The 21,901-nt window shown below is 42.4% G+C and overlaps 1 protein-coding gene across 1 annotated transcript; it reads left to right on the top strand.

The window, feature by feature from the left end:
- The first annotated feature begins 531 nt into the window (after window positions 1–531).
- Window positions 532–21,668, top strand: LOC125885639 (Krueppel-like factor 15). Its single transcript, XM_049571312.1, has 5 exons — window positions 532–585; window positions 681–723; window positions 1,431–1,807; window positions 3,982–5,472; window positions 18,628–21,668. Exons 4-5 carry the CDS (start codon window positions 4,223–4,225, stop codon window positions 18,794–18,796), a joined length of 1,419 nt encoding a protein of 472 aa, XP_049427269.1. The 5' UTR covers window positions 532–585; window positions 681–723; window positions 1,431–1,807; window positions 3,982–4,222; the 3' UTR covers window positions 18,797–21,668.
- Window positions 21,669–21,901: the final 233 nt, after the last annotated feature.

Below are 21,901 nucleotides of genomic sequence, written 5' to 3' on the forward strand. Positions count from 1 at the left end.
CTGTCAGCTCCTCGACACTTTCCAAATATTATTGGACTGAAGGATCAAAAACTGATAGTGGAACGATTCATGTCGCAGAGGTTGTGGCACTCAGCTTTTTCAGTGTTTCACTTGAGTGTGGATTTGTTTTTTGTGTCATTGGTTTGTTGTTAATACACATCGATCTCTCATTGTCATGTAGCGGGAAGCAGCACGGAGTGAGGAGCCAGAAGCTGCAGCAGCTGCTGAATCAGCTTCAATTATGGAAACAGGTAACAGTAATTTTGTGTGTTTTTTTATGTTTAAGAAAGTCATTGAGTCAAAATATTCCAAATATCTTCAATGCTCTCCATGCATTTTACATTTTCTGTACTGCTCTAGTTTGGATCAGCACAGACGTGAGTTCTTGAGTTATTGGTTTATCCATGTACTTCAACTTGATTTCATGATTTTGTAGATGGCAGCCAAGATGACTTGCGGATGGGAGAGCTAGGAGCCATAGGAGGAGTAGCAGCCGAGTCAGAATCTGGCATGGGACCCGATAAGTTGTTGCAGCCTGAGCCATGTTAGCTAGCTCACCCCCACAGTATTTCATTCATTGCAAAAGTGGGTGGCCATAAGGAGAAGCTCATGCTCAAGTCTAATGCTGTTATTAATTTGGATGTTAATTTCACTGACACTGTCTCTTTTACTCTCTCCAGTAGCTTTCTGGTGGAAGGAGTGAGGCAGCAACAAGGGGAGCAGGTGCCGGAAGATGCATACAGTTCTCGCAAGATATTTTACCTTTTCTATTAAGATGCATTCATCTGTGGATATGTAAAGCAATTAAATAATATTTCTCTAAAGTCCTGAAATCTCACACTATTAATATATGGGCTTTTCTGACCTCCTTTGACTTTATGCTATAGTAATAAGGTGTTTTAGTGTGGTAAATATGCACGTATGCAACTGAGCTCTTATAAACTAAAACTAACTAAAATCTGCATCCTGGGGTATTGTCACAGGAACTGTGGCTTTGCATTCATTATAAAACGAGCACAGATGAGTATCCATTGAGAGTATGCAACAAAATTAAGATTACCTTTACAAATTTAGCTAACTAATGATCTGTCTCATTGAGTTTTTGAGTGTTTCAGTACAAAATCAGATGACATTAGATGATCTGTCTCATTGAGTTATGGCGTGCTTGATTGGTAATACTCGGTCATATTGCCCTATTTGTAATAATCCTTGATTTTCCCCCAACTCTTAAAATTGTCTGGTCTAAGCCCCGGATGTCATCAAATGCTGGCAACGCCCCTTTTGAGAACCATGTGTGGACAACTCATACTTTGAATTTCACATAGAGCCCCTTTAAACTGTATTTCTGCTAAGAAAAACACAAATCCCTGAATCCATCTGACACACTTTATTTATATCTCTCTTGTGGTTGTTCTTTAACACGAAAACAGGTTTGAGGTCAGCTGCCTTCACCGAGGCATTCCACATGTTGGTCCACGCAGCAGCGCCTCTGAGTGACAGCCCAGACGGACCCGCCTCCATCCCACCAAAACCGACCAATGAGGCCGCAGAGCGGGGACGAGCCTTCAGCAGCAGCCTCTTATTTCTCACTACAGTAACCCTGTAACGCACACTGGCAGTCATGTGACGGTCATATAGTACAACTCAGTCGGCGCACAGTCCAGTCTGAACGGTGCTGCTGCACTGCATGGCGAGTCTCAAGGGCAAAACCTGCTCTGGCAACACACTGCCACGTCGGATGCTACAGATAAAAACAATCCTCCTTGCGCCTTTTGATTTGGGATTATATTTGCTTTGATTCAAAAAGGTAAGACCGGAGGTTTGTTTTATGTAATAGTGGGCTAGGGGGTGCAGGGTGCGCGTGTGTCTGCTCGGTGCCATATGCTGCAGGCTGGACGAAAACATGTTTACGTTGAGAGCGGAGACGCGCGCCTACTCATGCGTTATATGCAGCGCGGGAGGGGACAGGAAAACACGGCGCACAGTCAGATGTTGTGGACTGTTTATATTGGAGGGCTTGCTGCAGTTTAACAGCAGAATGTAAATTAATGTGTTTTGGTTTGCAGCTACGCGTGTGACGGGATTTCTAAGTTCTCTGATCCACCTTGCCTGCAAAATCTACTGGTGCCGAGTTAATGGATAGCCTAATTGTAATTATTGTTATTGTGCTTTTAAAAATATCACGTTTTGTGGACATTGTAATAAGAAACGTAAGACCCCGACTGTGTAAGAATGTGTAATTCAGTAATAAGAACAGTGCTTTCCTCTCCGTGAACATGTGAAATGAATCAAAATGTGCCCGCAGGAAGCGACACTAACACCAGCCTGCACTCTTGATAACTCTGATGACCAATGTATACAATGTTCGACATTCGAACTTCAGAGGCGGCGATGTGACGGATTTGCTGCCCTTTAAGTGTACCGTAAACAAGCAGAGCTGGTGATTTACACACACTGCTCCCGGCTGCCTCATGCGGTGTCGTCTTATAATTTTTTTTTTTTTTCTTCCTCTGGCCGGGTTTACTGTCGGTCAGTCAGACCCTGTAGGGGCCCCTGGACAGGGAGGGCGGGGGTTCACATATGATGATGTATCCTCTTACATTTAAAGTCCAGTGTGTAGGATTTAGGGGGGCATATTGGCAGAAATGGAATAATAAATAGGTTCTCTTTGGTGTAGAATGTTATGAAGAACATAAGTGGGCGCAGCTCCAAAAATCTTAGACAGTGTGGAGGTGCACGGTTGTGGCGAGAATCTGCAAACAATTAGAATACCAGCACTCAGAAAATTTCACTTATTTAAAATGGGCAAACATGTAGGGATGCACAATAATATCGGCACGTCATCGGTATCGGCTGATAATGGCTTTAAAGAGAATCAATCAACAAAAGTATTTCATTTCATGTCTCCATCTGCTGGTGGGCCATCATGATAGGAGTATGCACGCATAACATGATGTTAGTCCCACTAAAGAAGAGACTTGATGATCACCAAACTTAGGTGGGCAAAAAGTGGATTGATATTGGTATTGTTTATCGGCCAAATGAGTTATTATGTATCATCAGATATCTGCAAAAAATCCAATATCTCTACAAAAATGCATAGAAACAGATGTGTTTCCGTTAAAGAGCCATCATCAGTGTACGCAGACCAACAGCATATCATACCGCCAGCATGTTTGTTTTAAGTGTAGAGTGACCTGATAATAAGAATAGTGTTTTTGTTACCTTACAATAAGCTGTTGATACCTACATGTGGAACAGGTCCACATTTATGGAGATCGCCATAGTGCACTACCATGTTTCTACAGTAGCCCATAAAGGACAAACCAAACACTGGTTCCAGATAGGGACATTCCAACACGTTCTCATCCGAAGTCCTTACATATCACACCTCTGTCAGTGGCCTTTCATGTCTACATATTACGCACTAGGTATCCTCCTGTGTCTGCTGGTGATGTTCCTGGACGCCACAACCAGTGCAGGAACGTTAACAAAAGCGTTGCCAAAGTTACACTGGTTTGTAAAGTGAAACTGCGTTATTCAGCGTTTATACCAGTTTTGATCCCCTGGTATGTCTGTTATGGAGAGGAAGAGATCCAGTAAAAATTTCCTGAATGTTTGATTCTTAAGAAAAATAATGAACACGCATTAGCAGGGGGTGGACAGCTGACATGCCAAACGGTGTTGGAGATACACTGATTTGTAACTTGAAACTGCTTTATTCAGTGTTTATACTGGTTTAAATCACCGGGTCCATTTGTTTCGGAGACCTCTGTGGATAATTCAGCTCCTGGTAAAAACCTCCTGAGCAATAAACACTCAAGAAATGCTCACTGGGAGGAGTATTAGATGGTTGCAATTTGCAATTCCCTGCTAGACATCACTAAATCTTCACCTTTTTAGTCTTTTGAAATTTAGCAGTGTGCTTGTGTGGGATTAAGATTAACATACTTCTTACTGTTTCTCTTTATTTCTTTTTAGACATAGTCAATCTTGGCTGGAGATCTTGGATTGTAGGACTGTTTCTCCCGCACTTACTTTTTCCACCCCGAGGGAGTACACCAGGTGTTTCACTATCTCACTGCAGTGGGAAGTGTGGCCTTGGTGACCTGGGTTTGTTTGGCCCAGCATTCCCAGTAGCACAAGGAATAATTATCTCACAAATCCTCCTAAATACAGACTCCGAGTCCAACAGGAGACAGCCATTTGGCACTGTCCAGGGATGGTAGATAACTCCCCAGTAAGTGAGGGGACTTGTCTTCCTTACAGTGGCTCTCCACAGGCCTACCAGCTGTCTGACATGGTGACAGACCTGAGTTCCTACCAGGTGATGCCGTCGCCTTTTTCTGAGGACGACCTGAGCGAGTCATCCAGCCCTCGGTCCTGTTCCAGCCCGGACTCCCAGGTGCTCAGCTCCAGTTACGGCAGCAACTCTAGTGCTGAGAGCCAGGACAGCATCCTGGATCATTTGCTGTCCAAGGCCTCCTTAGGCAGTGCCAACAGTGTGCTGGCAGGCTCTGTGGCACCTATACCCTTATCCACCTTTTTCTGGGAATCACGGAGAGATGAGCCCTCAAAATGCGAGACTGTAAAGGAGGAAAATTTTGACTTCCTAACATGGTCCAATGTGGAGACAGAGGAACAACTTGGAGGGTCTTTTCAGCCCACACTGGAAGAGATTGAGGAATTTCTGGAGGAGAATATGGACGTGGTAACGATGAAGCAGGAGATCAGAGAGGGTTGTGCGGAGATGGGAGTGGGATTGGAGGAAGCTCTTGGTCTAGAAGTTGGTTTGGAGTGGTGCAGGGACACCTCCCCTGAGCCTAAGCTGGAGCCAGAGGCAAAGTATTCAGACCAAACTGTCCCCTCTGCTAGCACTGCTGGCCTGGCCACTGCTGCCTCCAGTGAGACCAAAACTACATCAGTTAACCCCGCACATGAATCCAGCACAGGGGCCAAGAAGGCATCAGCCAACAAACCCTCACCAGCAGACAGTAGCACAAACAGCAGTGGAATGCCGGTTATCCTACAGATTCAGCCCCTTCACATCAAGCAGGAGCCAACAGTAGCACCTGTCACCTCAGTAGCCCAGCCCCCGCCGCCTGCCTCAGCCTCAGACATCAAAATTGCACAGATACTGGTCAACATCCAAGGCCAGACCTTTGCCCTGGTGCCCCACATCCTGCCCTCCCCCAGCCTTAATATCTCCTCCAAGTTTGTACGCATTGCTCCTGTCCCCATTGCAGCCAAGCCTCATGGGCTTGGGGATAACTCAGCCAGCCAGGGATCAGGTATTCTTGTTGGAGGTCAAAAGTTCCAGAAGAACCCAGTGGCAGATCTTATCAAAATGCACAAATGCACTTTTCCTGGCTGCACCAAGATGTACACCAAGAGCAGCCATCTGAAGGCCCACCTGAGGAGGCACACAGGGGAAAAGCCTTTCGCCTGCAATTGGCAGGGCTGTGGATGGAGGTGGGTACTGGTGAGGGAAGTGTGAACTGACTGAATGAATGATTGTATTGCTTTGTGCATTGGAACATACAGGCTGCTGGATGACAACATCAAGCATTCAGCTCACAGATACAATCATCTCTGCCCCTTCATAATGACTAGAACTGAACACTGAAGCTTTTTATGTTTATGCATTTGTTATCTCACCAGGTTAGACTTTTATTTATGACTGGTTATGTAAAGCCGGTTTAAAGGTTTGTTTATCTGCAGGACTGGGCAAAAACAGCAGACTTCAGTGTGCATCAGCTTGATTTAAAATGGCTTAACGCCCATTTGTTAGTGTAGCCAGTTTGGAGGCTGCAGTAATTATATGCCAGTGGGGCATGTCTATGTGCTGTGCATAGTGTCATGTTGCTTAATGGAACCAATGCTGGTGCAAATTTTAACTGACACTTGAACTGATCTGTTGCTCTGAGGGTCATGTAGTAGCACTGGTGAGGTGACCTCAAGGGTCTTGAGAGTCAGACCCATCCCTCACCCTCCCAAAGCTCCAACCAACTAAAAATTTAGAGAAGCAGCTCAACCATATGAATGTCATTATTCTTAATAGGGTTCATTACCATGCAAGCAAGGCTTTACTGGTTCTCTGTTTGTGGAGCAAGAAGCAACGAGACAAGACGCTCACAGTTATCCAAGGATCCGTAATAGAAAAGCAGAACACAACCAATCAGAGTGTTTTCTTTTCACTGAGCCCTAGAGCTGAAGAGATCTTAAAGGCTGTTATGCAGCCTCAGAAGTGTTAAATGGAATGCAGATGCAATATAAACAGGTTTGCTTGCACTATCATACTTGGTGTCAGGCAGTGAGATATCTGTGCAGGAATAGCTGGGTGTTTTTTGTTATTTTGGGGGGGGGGGGGGAACTAAATCTGGGACGGAGCATGTGGGCTGCAGTCACATGGGCACAACATGGGCACTTCATGGTGAGACTCGACAGCTGTGCAGTTGCTGGGGCACTATGAGTGTGTGTGTGTGCGTGTGTGTGTATTTGTGTATGCTTTGTGTAAGCAGCAAGATCTAATTTGGAACCTGCTGTGTAATGGAGAGAACTCAGGCGTCTCCATCAGTGAGGCAATTTCTTTGCTCAATAAAGTAAGGTTCTTTTTACATTCACCAGTCTGAAAGTGTGTGTGTGTGTGTGTGTGTGTGATGGAGTGTGAATTAAGCCCAGAGTTGCCAGAGTTGAGCTGGCTGTTTTCCTGAGGACATCAGGTCAGCCAGTGAGACTCAAACTGGTAAAATGTGTGCAGTGTTTCACTTCCTCAGCCATGTTCTCTTAAACCACTGGACTGGACAAACAGACAGGATTGTGTAAGCTGTCCTGTCACCAGAACAAAATGTTGTCATTGTAAGTTTCTGCAAATCGTGAATACCTTTCATTTGCATGTTTCATACGTATCACACCAACGTTTCTTAAGTTTCCGAAAAAAATGCTGTTTGTTGCAGCTCAGCAGTCAAAGTACTGCACGTTTATGACCAAAATGCAAATAAACAACCTAGCTAACAATAAAAAAAATGGATAACAATGGCTACGGTTACATGATGGCTTCTCATTCGGAATGAAATAAATCTGAATGAAATCATTCGGAATGAAAGTCTTTCCAGGTAGTTTACATGGGAAATATTCATTCCGAATGAGGGTTTACATGGGAGATCAGTTCAATCGCCTTTATTCAGCTCTGCGCAAGGTTTGGGGCAGGGAAGGTTTCTGATTGGATAGGGGGCGGGGCGGATGTTTCGTGTTTACGTTTACCGGAAGAAAACACTGTAGTCCTCGCTCCGGATAACAAGATGCTTGACGACGCCGTTATTAGTGCGTTTTTCGGGCGTGTTTTGCTTATATTCTTGAAGCAGCAGTACGACAACAACCTTGTTCTGCTAATGCTTCGTCTGTTGAGGAGGAGAAGGGAGGTAGAAGGTCGAGGAAGGGAGGTGCTGTTGCAAATGGAAACTGGTGAGTGCAACGAGTCCGACTGCTCTATCTCAGCCTGTTGCCATACGCGCTATATACGTCATCGTGCCAGAAGGGCAAGGAAACAAGCATGGGCAGAAAGACCGGAATGAACTTAAAGAGGAATGAGTGTATACATGCACACAAAATTCTTTCATTCGGAATGACAAACGGAATAAACCACCCCCTTTAATCGGATTTAATTTTCAATGGGAATGACCGTTTACATGACCACTTTTAATCGGAATGGCCTTTCATTCCGATTAAAAGTGGAATTAAACTGTGCACGTAAACGTACTGAATATGTGCTAATTTGCTTTCAGTAACATGTTGTACTTATATTATTATATAAATCATAATCAGTAAAAAGATTTACAAATGAACTTCTTCAGAAGAATAAACAATAATATATATGACATTGTAAAATAATAATAAAATGTACAAAAATTCATTTTGAACTAGGGATGCAACAAATTTAAAATTCTTGGCTGATACTGATGTTTAGAATAACAATTTGACCAACTGTCGATACTGATGTTTTTAAATTGGTGTTTCTTTTTTTGTTTTGTTTTTACTTGTTATTTATTGAACATACTTCAAGAATCAGCAGCTCCTCTCATTTTGCAGGCTTATGCTCATTATCATTCATTGCTATTCATAGACTGGCTTGGTTATAATTGTCGGTCAGGAAAGTGCGGCCCGGGCTGCGCTCTTGTGTGCTCACCTGTGTGTGTGTGTGTGTGTGTGTGTGTGTGTGCGCATGTAAATAAATAATAATAAATAAAAAAAATAACATAAGGCTATTTAGTTTGTTTAATAAAAGGACAAGGTACGGGGCGGGGTGCCCTCCTAATATAATGGTAGGGGAAACACTAGACATCAACAGTGAAACCGAAATGATCCCACAACGGAGATTTGTATAAGCTGGTGCTACTTCAAACTTCTGTCTCTCAACTCCTACGCTTGGCTTTGCCATGGCTCTCTATGTTTGTTTTTTCTGCTTCTTTTAGTGTGAGGCGAGCGTCACTTTCCGCGGCTCCAGTCACAACAGTGTGAGGGGGTGAGTGGGCGGAGCCACAACAGTAATTGGACATTAACTCGCAGGGAGGGCTTTTGTGCAGCAGGCTGACTCGGCCATTATCTTTATACATCCGTGGACTCGGCCTGTGGATAGGCAGGCACACACACACACACACACACACACACACAAAGTGGCCTGTAAAGCATCAATGCAAAATTAATTGCAAAACTGAAAACCTGTGGTCCATGAGGGCGTATTGATCCGTGCAGGGTCAGACGGTTCAATATTTTACCGAGGACCGTTTTCCCTAGTAAATACGAACTGTTACTTTTTAAGCACCCAAAACTTTACAATATTACTCTCTGTGTAGAGTAATAAGTTACTTATTACACTAGTTTTGTATTACTTTGACCATATTGAGCTCAGAAGAACTAATGTTGATTTTAAATGGATAAGTGTCATGTTGTTTCACAGCAGGTAATCAAAGCACAGAAGCATTACAAATCCAGTGCGCAGGTCTGGCCCATTCATGTATTCACATACAGTGGTTACCACTTTGTATTAAAATCCCCTGCTTGTATTAATAATAGCCTGATGAAGAAGAACCATTTAAAAGCCTAGACCTCCCTAAATAAATGAAAAGCCCTGGACACAGTGACGGTCAGGCGGAGGATCAAAGTCTGTAAATTATGAGATATGGATAAATATTTGTGGGTCTATGATATGAAACACAATAGACAAATGTTTAGGTTAGCACAACAGAATGGCATGCTGATTAGTCATTATGACGAGTGCAAATTAATACATCAGAGGTGGAAGACCCACCTGCAGGTTCCTGGTGTGCTGTGGTCAGCTACAACAGAACCAGAGAGAGACTTATGCATAAGAACGGGACTGTGTGCCGGCGTTGCTCTGCAGTTTTAGGGGATGTGAATGGAAACACATCTAACATATACTAACATCACCCAGATGTGCCAATCACCAGGACGAGGAAAAAAACACACCGGAGGCCAGCTCCTTTTCTCTGCTGCTTTCTAGCAGCATTAAGACGCAGAAGCAGTATGGGATACATTGTAGACATTACTGGTGTATAAATGGAAACACACTGAACATGATAACGCACAGTCCAGCATATGTCCAGATGTGTCGATAACCAGGACTATTCTATAATATAGTCTGTAATGACATAATGACACAGTAACCTTCAGAGGGATATTCTTTTTGGTGGCGCACTGGCAGAAGTTGAATGGTGAGGATCTGTGTGGATAAATGAAAAACGAAAACCATAAACATTTTATTTCAGGTGGTAACGCATTATGTAACATTGTAAATGTAATAATATTACCCGAAATGCTGTTGGTAACAAGTTATATTACTTTGTTACTGCTATAATATTATATATCACTGTAACGTGTTTTGTAACAAGTTACAAAAGTTACAAAGTTACAAAAAACACTGGTCAGGCTCACTGATTGATGACTGACAGCCATCAGCGATGGATGATGGCAACGTCTATCAGCCAAACCCTATGCCTGGTGATTCAGATCTGCTCAAGAAAGTAATGTTGTTTTCCTTGGCCCATGCAGCATCCTTTAACCAAGTTTCATAAAACTAGTAAAAACCAGTAAAAACCAGTAGTTTTTCTTTAACACAACTGGCAAACAGACAAACTGAACCAAAAACATAACCTCCTTAGTGGAGGTAATTAGGAAAAATATGAATCTTAGTACTAGCCCTCAGTACTAAAACCTGTCAGTCAGTGTGTGTGTGCCATGTGCTTTGCATGTGTGCATTGATGTATGCATATGGTATGCTTACATTTACTTGTAAGAACACGTTAGTCAAAACTACCCCAGACAGTGAGCCGTTTGTTATTTACATTCTACCTGCCACAGCCTGCACAGATCAGTTTTTGAGGAGCCTCTTCTTTGAATATTCAAACATTTTTTAAACTTGGATGCAGGTACTGATTGATCAATAATATGCCTTAAAAGCTTTATAGTTGTTCCATATAGCACCAACCTGGCAACCCCCCATCAGCCATGCACTGTACTTGTAATGCTGTGTGCATCCTGATACATGAGGGGAACTGCAGAAATGTGTGCAGTAGTAATGCAGGCTGTGTGTTCTCACTAACAAAGGGCTCTTGTCTACTCACAAAAGGCAGGATGTAGTTTGGATGGAAGTGTGTGTGAGAACCCAGTGTGTGTGTGTGTGTGTGTGTGTGTTGGATGTGTGTGTAACCTGCTGTATGCAATGGGGTAAATGAGGGGGCCAGCCATAGGAAAAAACGCTGGGAAACTGTGAAAAAGCAAGCAAATAGATGAGGAGCAGAGAGTATCTGAGATACTTTTTTTTTTTAAGAAAAGACAGGAGGAAAAAGTGGTGGTGGCAGAGGGGGTTAAGAGAGGCTGATAGAGGGGGAGAAAAGGGCCTGTTTCAGTTTTGCACACAATCACTTGAAGGGAGCAGCAGTGAGGAAGTGGAGCTAACAAAGACAAAGTGTTGAATAGTTACCATGACTGTGGGCTAGGAACGTCCAGGCTGCCACGCTGCATGAAAGAGAAGAGAGGGATCAGTTGAGGTTCCTCACACAGACTGAGAGCAACAGAGAGGGATTGGCTGGATGGAACGATGCACTGAGCATGGTACTGTATATTTAAAGCATACAGTGCAGAGAGCCTCCTTTAGGTAGACCAGTCTCCCAAAAAGTCTGATTTCACATGTTTGGTAGAGTGTTTTGCTGGTCAGCTTTGCTCTTCATATTGTGGGAACATAGATACCAGAACCATTCTCATGTCCCCAGAGCTGTAGATCAGTGGCTCTGTTGCTCCATGCTAACACTAAATGCTATGTTAAATACTATAAGGACTCTGGCATCACAAATGTAAAGGAACTGGTGGGTACAATTAGTGTCTTTTCATTATATAGCATGAAAATTTATACACTTTAAAACTAAATTGTGATTAACTTAGGACAACCATGACTGGATTTAACCTGTGAGGCGACCTTGAGGCAAAAACTGTCAAGCCTCCATTAACTCCTAGGACCTACCGCCTATGCATTCATTTTGGAATATGCACCATGCATGCAGGATAAACTAATATAAGTAGGGCCTTAGTTAGGGCTGAGGGTAGGATTGCAAATAATATGAGATTTATACAGTATGATAATGTCTCAGAAACTATTGTAGTTTCACGGTATCATGGTATTACAGAAATTATATTATCGTCAGTCAGAATGACCCGTAAAGGAATGAAAATGGAAGGGTTATTCAGGAGTGCAAACTCATCATGGGTGAAAAAGGTGACAAACATAGAAACTTCCTAGGGGAGTTGACAAACAAATTTTTGTTTGTCAACTGTTTCGGTAGATGCGATCCTGATCCCTGCATCCTAACGGATTTTTGGGGCGCCTGCTGGAGATGGATAGGGCCTAAAACCTTACATACAAATACCACACAGAGAGAGACAGCGGTGGTATAGTGGGGGTCTGGGGGTCCTCCTCCAGACAATTTTGGATGTGGTAGATGTGATTTCCTGCATTCTAGTGGGTTTAGGGGTACCATTCTGGAGATACGCAATACATACATTCATTCAAAACCACCCTGACTTGCAGGGCCTTCACAAGTGAACCTGCATTCAGCTCAGAGTGACTGAACTAGTTAAAACCAGAAACTAGGACTTGCCAATGTGGCATATAGCCTATTACTTTATAGACACAAGACCCATTTTGGATTTAAAGCAAATTCTGCCAGCCTTTTTTCTTTCGTCGCTGGCGTGAGAATTAGTTGGGCAGAGTGAGACCGTGAGATGGAAGGTGAATGCATATGTCACACGCCAGATGCGTGAGAGTTGGCAACCCTGTTACACTACGCCAATAGTGGAGCTCGATTAGCTACAATAATGGATTAATTCCCCCGGCGTCCCACAACGCTGCAGTAAAGCTGTGCTAACTACTACAACTAGCTAATGCTACTAACTTTACTACGAGGCTACAAAGGTTAGCACATTAGCACTAATGTCTTTTAGCTAGTTAACAGATACCATGGCAAGCTAAAACAATTTTGAAGCTACACCACTGGTTGGCGTGAGTGATGACATAAATGTTGGTGTTTCCCCATTGGCCATTGCTTTTTCGAAATGAATAGGTGCTGACAGGTTTGTATTACATCCTCAGGGGGACATTTGTTCACAGCTATACTGTTTATGACTTCATTCATCTCAAATTGATTGCACGCTCCGATAGTGGCCCATGGCTACACAACCTCCACCAGTCAGAGGAGGGTTGTATTAAATGATCAGTGGGAACAGCTCCAGAGAGAGTAGTTTCCCTCTGAAATGCAATGAACCTGGAGCTTGTGGGGCTCCTGGGGGCTGGGGCCTCAGGACAGTTGGTTATCCAGCCTTGAGCACATCAGATACAGCTACATCGTTCTCAGGGGCATCGTTTAAGCAGGATTTATACTGCTGCGTGTAATCGACGTTGTACCTACAGCGTAGAGCCTACGCTGTAGCCTGACAGGCACCTCCCCAGAAATGTAACTACACCTCACTGTGAGACAGACCCCCTGTCTGTGTTTGTAAGCAGAAAACCATTTCCCTCAGCAGAGGTGAAACTTTTATTTACTTTTATTTGACAGATAAGAAACAATAAATTGTGAAGACAAAAAAGCCCCCACAAAATTGCATCTTAAAGGGATAGTGCACCCAAAAATGAAATTTCAGCCATTATCTTCTCACCCATATGCCGACGGAGGCCCTGGTGAAGTTATAGAGTCCTCACATCCCTTGCGGAGATCAGTGGGGGGAGCGGCTAGCATACCTAATGGTAGATGGCGCCCCAGACTAACGTCCAAGAACACAAAATTGAATCCACAGAGTATCTCCATACTGCTCATCCATAGTGATCCAAGTGTGCTGCAGCCGCGACATAAAAAGTTGTCTGGAAAAACGTCATATGAACTCTGTTTTTAGCCTCACTGTAGCCTGTAGCTCTGACTGCTTCTCTGTGCTCCGTGCTCACGTGTGCGCGCTCATGGTGATCGGTGATGCACGGTCTCTCAAGAGCAGCAGTCTCGTCAGTACTGATGTCCAGATTCTCAAGTGCAGGCATCGCCAATCCCCAATCTGAGCAGCAAAGACTTTCCTCATCCGTTGGCATTGCTTTGCATTTGAAACAACTACACCACCAGGTTTCCAGTGCTCGACTCCGGTATTCTGTGGCCAGCTGAGGGTTAGGCTCATGAGCTGCGGCGGCTGCTTTGTCCAGTAGCCTGAGTTCCATCCGTATACTCGGGCTCAAACAAATACGGCTCAACAAAGAAATGCTGTTCCTCCTCAGTTTCAAAGTCTTCAGACATGTTGGGCTGTCCTTTGCTAAAAGACTGTAGTGCAAATTATCTTTTAGCGACTGTGGCTACCGTTGTCTCTCCCTGCGGTGCACGTGTCACGTGCAGTGAGGCTAAAAACAGAGTTCATATGACGTTTTTCCAAACAACTTTTTATGTCGGGGCTGCAGCACACTTGGATCACTATGGATGAGCAGTATGGAGATACTATGTGGATTCAATTTTGTGTTCTTGGACGTTAGTCTGGGGCACCATCTGCCATTAGGTGTGCTAGCCACTCCCCCTGCCGATCTCTGCAAGGGATGTGAGGACTCTAAAACTTCACCAGGGCCTCCGTCGGCATATGGGTGAATAGATAATGGCTGAATTTTTATTTTTGGGTGCACTATCCCTTTAAGTCTTGTGTGTGATTTATCCTGGCTTCATATGAGTAGAGGAAATCTCCGTTAGTTGCTAGGCTAATTTATACAGTGTAAAATGCCATAGGCTTGTGCTGATAATGTTAGCATGTTGCAATTGTTTGGAAACAATATAATATAACTATATAGTACTATAGTTTAGTATAAGACAGTTGGATGGAGCCAATTTCTGTACTTGTGTTTCAAATGGTCACTGTTGTTTTGAATCAATTAAACTTTACAATACTTCATAGAAACCTCACCAGTGTTTTGGAGGTGTAACTGCAGAGTGACACAGACACACCACAAGTATAGATCCACTGCCACTGCAAATCCTTATATTATCAGTGTGACAAGACTTTTTTTGACTCGACTGTCTTCTCCCGAGCTGGCTGGTTAGCTGGCAGCTAGACTGTCATTCAGCTGCTAGCATTAGCAGCTAACATTAGCAGTCCACCTTAGTGTCCGGTCCTTGCTGCCTCTCCAGTCTCCATACCTACATTAGCTTCTACCTTCAGCTCATTCTTCATGAGTACAAGTACGGCACTCAGCCATCCACACCTGCCATGCTTATGGTCATCCTGTTATGGCTGGCACTCTGGTCAACAAGCCCTTGGCTACCGGCTATCAACTCCCGGCTCAATGTTACATCATCCCAGGCATCCCAACGCACCTTTTCAAAACTGCCTACAACCTCTAAAATCAGTGCATTTTGCCCTTTCTGCATAATTTCCTGCTCTACTTCCCTATGGATTTTTTAATGCTGTTGTTCTCTGTAAAGCATCTTTGAGTATGCTGAAAAGCACTATATAAATCCAATGTATTATTATTATTTATTATAAATGCTCATAACAGAAATAAATAAAATTGATTGATTGATTGAACAGTGTAGGCCACATGCGTAGGCTCTGCTGACGCACAGGTATAAATCCGTCTTTAGTCAGCAAAACTTACTCACTCTCCCTCCATGAAGGGATATTTAGATTTAAAGCTCCATGTGATTATAACAAAGTGGTGGCATCCAAGGAAAGATGCTCATATTCACAAATGCACACAGTTAACACTGTAGAGCACACAAAGAGAACAAAATAATTAGAATGGATGGATGGTTTGTTTTTTAACAGCATTACCAGTTTAAAGGCAGCATTACCATCAGGGTTTGGCATCTGGCATGGTTTGTTGGTAGTGATATAAAACACATCATCCTTTGTGGCACTGCAATTTTGCACCATGTGGCGTAACACAGGTCAAAAAGTGGTATTTCTGAGAAGTCTTAGTTACAGGATAGAGCCATTCACTTAGGAACTTTATATTATTTACATGTCTAATTACCATAACAGCCCAGTGTAATGGTGAATATTCTGGCTTCCTAGTGAGCACGATATTTTAGAGGCCAGGCCATGTTACTTAGCTCTGTCAGGCTGACTGTTGGAGGAATGAAGCTGGTGACTCCCTGGGGTGTTTCTGGGTGTAACACACACAAAGAGAGAACCTTACTGGATGCAGTGCACCCCTCTCTTTCAAGGTCAAAAGAAGAGGTCTGCACAGTATGGACTGATTTTTATTCTTGCCTGCCTCTACAGATGTGCCAACACAATCCAACACTGCTTTTATCTTGAAAATCCAGAACTGGAGCCTTTTTGGATTTTTTTTTAAATTGTTATTCAAACGTTTAACTAAAAGCACCTTTAGCTGATATAAAATGAAAACAAATTCTTTTAAAAGAAAGACAGCTGCTTGAAGTTGTTTCCGTTGGGACTAAAATGGATTTTAAAAAACACAATAGATTTCGTCTGTTTGTCATTTGGCATAGCAACAGATCCAAACCAGATGCTGGAACAACAGGCTTCAGAGTGGCAGTGATGGTGTTACTGTTCACACAATAAGACCATCTATACAAACTATGTAAAGCAGTTTGGAAATCAGATTTGGATGCACACAGTTTACTGGGAGACAGTGCATTATATGAAACATTTGTTTAAACTATTAGCTTCTTAATGTTCATGTATAAAATTTCATCCCACATCCACCCTGCAGTGATAATGCTGACTGCCCATTCCTCAGCACACTAAATATGTCCTGTGCATGCAACATGTGTTAGTTCCCATGGGATCCTAATGGACCAATCGTCCTCTGGTTAGAAGATGGAACAGGACAGTGAGTCAAAACCTCTGTAAATAACTAAAGCATATACTCAAGTCACTGTGTAGACTTCATCAGCTTGTTTCATTCTTCACTCTTGAGTATGGGGTAGGTGTTTTGGGTGTTATTTGAATGGTTTTATTGGCAGCTTCTTCCTGTTTAAATTGCCGTCAGATGTTGCATGTTGCAACTTAATCATGTCTATTACTGCAGCGTTACTTTAGCTCATAGCTGTGAGCTTGATGTATCTACGTATGACACAGTTTTTTACTGTGGCTCCTTATGTTTTGCTGCTTAATTACAGGGTGTGATTGTATGGAGTCCTCATCCTGTCAGGTCAGCAACGCAGCATCTGGGATGCAGAGGCTGGCAGGGAACAGTCCATTTCACAGAACTAGGTTGCTTGGAAGAAGCTGTCATTGCTGTGGCTGCAGCCACGTAGTGTATGCCTTGAATGCTAACCCTGCTACGATGTTTAACTCGTTGAAATGAGTTACAGGCAAATGAGCTGTAGCATCAACGTGTGAAGCATTCCTGCTTATGACACATAATTATGCTGTGGAGCTCGGTGAGAGAACTTCTTGCCTTGGCGTTTGTACATGTTGAGAAAAACAGGGTTGCTTGACCTAAATACAGACCAACAGCACAAGGGTGAAAAGATCAAGGTTTTCATCTGTGATTGCATCATTCACTGGAGACTCTTGGCCAAGTTTGATACTGTTGAATATCCTTAGAAAACATAGAGAAGTTTACTCTGAAGGTAAATGTTTTTGTCAATGTTTGTTCAGAGGAGCCAAAAGAATAGTTTCCTCATGAACAGAACAGTTTCTGGTTGTGTTGTATGCAACTGGTTTGGCACGTGGAGTAGGATCATCTTTGCCAGAGGACACACAAACCACTAAAGTAGGACTTCTCTTATCAGTCACTGTCAGGGTTTTTTCCTAAGGTGGAGGTGGTACTACCCTGATCCTATGTGCACATGTGCATGAATATCGAGCCTTCAACTGGCTCAGGAAAACACATTTTATGATGTTTAAAACTGTACATTTTAATAACATTGTAGGCCTACATGTAAAAGCCCAACTAGGGACAAAAACTGAAAATTAGCAAAAGCTATAAATTCTATATGCAACACATGAGTCTCATACTCTGTACTGGAACTATGTTAAATCGCATTATATCTATCAAAAAAAAAAAAAAAATTATAAGTAACATATTTTAGGAGTTCTAATAATTGTATGATTGGGGGAAAAAAATAATAATAAACTGTGGCCAAAGTGTTACATGGAGAGTCGGTGGTGTCTATAATCAATCAATCTATAATGTGAGATCATGGATATTAAATGTTCATCTGCGATTTTTTGTGGTCCAAGTAATATTTGAACGATATTGGGTTTTTTTGCCAATATCTGATATGCTGATATAACAACTCATGTGACTGATAACCAACACCAATATCGATATTTCTATTTTTGTCCCCACCTAATTTAAGTGATCATCAAGTCTCTTCTGTAGCAGAATTCACATCATATACATGCACACCAGCAGATGGAGACATGAAATAGAATGCTTTTCAATGTATGTAATATTAATTTAATGTGCAAAATGAGAAAAAGCTGATAGTTCATTTGATTTGCTAAACACTTTTAATGACATCAGGTTTTTTGTTTGGGTTTATGTTATCAGGTCATTCCAAATCAAAAATTTAAAGTGAAGTCACGAGTCATTGTTGTAACCCAGTTGCCAGGAAAAATGTTGGCATTGTACGTTTCTGCAAACCACAGATACTTTACATTTGCATGTTACTCTGTGTTTTAGAAGAGCTGTGGTTAACGTGAGGTTAGGTTTAGGCACAGAAAAAGTTTGTGTTTTGGCTTAAAATTCCTGCTTTTGTGGCACTGTTATGGCAGGAAACACAGCGATGTGTCTTGACAAAACAACTGCTTTTTGTGGCAACCAGTTTTGTTGTTTGTTAGTCTCAGACAGTGGTCTACAGTGGTCTGCAGCTTTGCAGTCGTCTCGCCTCAGTATCATAATATCCACCATCCCCTCCACCCCCCCAGTGACAGTTAGCTCATGTACATCAGTTTATAAATGCTGATAAGATATTTGCAGAAATGTGCAATGCCAACATTTTTCTGGTGAATGAGCTGATTGTTCTTTAAGTCAAAGTTGCAAGTCTTTTATGATTTTGTCAAGTTGAGCCCAAAGTCATCAGAATTGAAATAGACTACATTTGTCTTTTCATGTTTTAGGTTTTCCCGGTCAGACGAGCTGTCTCGACACCGGCGTTCCCACTCAGGTGTCAAGCCCTACCAGTGTCCAGTCTGTGAGAAGAAGTTCGCCCGCAGTGACCACCTGTCAAAACACATCAAAGTCCATCGTTTTCCACGAAACAGCCGGACAGTTCGCTCAGCAAACTGACGCCCCCATTCAGATCACTGGCAATGCTGGGATCACATAGCAGACATAGGTTGCAGGAGCATGGGGTGCGAACGTGAACGTACAGGTGTGTGCCCAAATGTTTGCACCATCGTACAGTCAGTTTGAATATGTGAGCAGAAGCATGCCTTGCTTTTTGTTTCAGCTGTCTGTGATTGTTCTAATTTATTGTAAAAAAGTAAACCAACAAAGTGACCATCCTGTCTGTCATCAGCTAAAGGTTGTTGTTGCTGTTGGTGCTTTGGTATGTTGTACTCCTTATGTTTGTTCTGTCCTTATCACCTGCCTCAGCAGAAGATAAGATAAGCTTATTTTCATTGAGCCTGGATTATGTGATAGCTTTGCTAATAGTCTTGCGTATCCATTCTACCCGGATCAAAACAATTGCCTTTTATCTTCTTGAAAGCTGCCAATGTCTTGGACATTCCTCATCTTATGCAATGTTTGGGAAGCCAGAGGAAGTTCATTTGGATTCTCATTAGCTACTACTGGAGTAGTTACTCTGCGCGGGTCCACAGAGGTTTCTCCTGTGAGGTTTTTCTGATAGCTTTGTCCTAGTTTTTGCTGCCTTGCTGTTCATTGACAGTATGGTTGAAGAATACCTTTATTATTCAACTTGGGGTTGATGCACAGAGAGAGACTGGAGAAATTTCATGGTAAACTACCAGGGCTCCTCTTATATTTAACAGCAACTTTATAAACCTGCTGGGTCCTGAGGATAGGAACAGCAGAGCAACGCAAGAAGTGCAAATGTGAAATGGAACTAAAAGGTGAAGCGCACAGCCATTGTTCAGTTGGCCTTGATCAGTGTTACATGATCTGTTTTATGAAGCTAATTCATGTGTATCTACTTGCTGGTCTTCTATTTGTATTGCTTTTCTGGCCTTACCGTACCACAAAATCCTTAGTGGAGAGCCAAGTGGTTTGGAAGGTTAGGCCTTACAGTGATCCATATTTTAGTGGGGTGTGAAAGTGACAGTTCGGATTTTGTGGGGTTGTATGGGGTACTTATCCATAGTGTATGACATACAGTAGATGTCAATCAATATACTGCTGTGGAGAGGTCAGCAACAAAATGTATTTTAGCCACCAAAAAAAAAAAATTCCACCTAAAAATCAATATCAGATTAAATGTATGCTATATTGAGAGAAGGGATGCACAATTTGGGAATTTTTTTTTTTGGCATTATCTGATATGCTGATGTGCAGTGACTGATAATCAATACCAATATCGATACATCCACTTTTTTTCCCCCATCTAATTTTAGTGACCTTAAAGTGTCTAATGTAGTGGAATTCACATCATATTATGCATGCATACTCTCCTGATGATGAATCCATTTGGATGACCCACCAGCAGATGGAGACATGAAATAGAATGCTTTTCAATGTATGTTATATTGATTCACTGTGCAAAATGAGAAAAAGCATGTTGGCTGATGCTGATAGGTCATTTAAAAGCTGATATGGGCTGATACTGGTGACATGCCGATACTAACATGCATCCCTGATTGAGAGTATTTTCACAAATTTACCTTGATGTCAGACAGTGATTTCCAGAGGGAAATTAAGCCGTTTTGTTGCTCTCTTCAAAGCCAGACTCCATTGAGGAAAACAGTGATTTAATATCACTGAACACAGGAGCTGCTGGTTTTCCCTTGCCTCGAACTGGTACTTAGTTTGTGTTATTGTGTGACTTCGGTGTTTAAAGAGGTAGTTCCAGTTCACCAAAGTCACACAATAACTCAAACAAACTAACTGATCGACCAGCAGCTCCTGAGTTCAGCTGCTAAAATGAATGTTTTTCTCAGTGGAGTCTGGTGGCTATGATGAGAGCTTAGATGTGAAATTGAAGCCATAAACAGCTTTCCCATTGGAACTGGCTGTCTGATGGGAAGGTAAAGCAGTGCAGTGAAAATACTCTCAATATAGCGTTAACTGATGCTGAATTTTCAAGGTGGGACTTTTTTTAGGAGGTTAAAATGCGTTTTTTTGCCCGCCCCACAGTACATTGCTTAGTTTCTGTTGCAGTACTACTGCCTGCTTCTCAAAACTGAGGCCATGCCAACAGACATCTAATGTAGATAATACACTGATTATGGGTAAGTACTCCATACAACCCTGCTTCAAAAAAATACAAACTATCCCTTTCAGTGACGGTTAAGGAGGTGTCATAACATGGCCCATATCAGTCAGTTCATAGCCACAGAACTGAATGTCTCAGTCTGCTATTACTATTTGAACAATTATTTTGCTGACGACTTGACACAAACTCTGCCTCAACTCTGCTTTATCTGTTACTGAAGACACCCTGACAGCCTTTGACCTCAGCCGGCATTAACATTACTTTGAGGTGACATCAGCGGACACACTACACATCATGGTGCTGAACTACCAGGACAATGAGCTTCTGGGAAATGTAGTCACAACATCCCTTTTGAGGCCATGATACACTTTGTTACTGCTCTCAAACATTGTCTGCTGTGTGTATCATGCCCCGCTGTGAATATGTAGGGGTGTGATGATGCCGTCCATGCCTAATTCATGTATGTAAACAGACAACAAGCAGGGGTACACAACATTGTACATCATTCCTTTCATTCAATTTTTGAATTTTTAATGCTTGTGTGAACACAGGTGTTTTATTGCATCCTATGAATGTATGTAAATATGCAGGAGTGTACATCGCTGCATCCAGGAAATACACAGAGACTATTCTGATACCATATCTTAAAACAAATCAGTGGTTGTGAAGATTTCTCGTGTAAACCCTAAATGTGTACATAACGTAACGTTTCAGTACATATGAATATATTATATTTTTTCTTTATTCTATCCAAGATGCATTTACAAATAAAACTGAAAAGAAACAAACATGTCTGCATTGTCTTTAATATGTTGTGCATTACCCTTGAGCAAAAACGGAGGTTTCAAGGGTCAATCCCTGATCCAGCCACACCTATTTCATCATATTTGAGTGAGTGTATTAGTCTCTACTTGCTGCAGAGGCAACACAACAAGCTCAATGTATCACACACAATACAGCCAAATGTTACCTTGGACTCAGCAATGAACTGATTGGTTTCT

The sequence above is a fragment of the Epinephelus fuscoguttatus genome, linkage group LG1 (genome assembly GCF_011397635.1).
Source record: "Epinephelus fuscoguttatus linkage group LG1, E.fuscoguttatus.final_Chr_v1".
In the NCBI taxonomy this organism is placed as follows: domain Eukaryota; kingdom Metazoa; phylum Chordata; class Actinopteri; order Perciformes; family Serranidae; genus Epinephelus; species Epinephelus fuscoguttatus.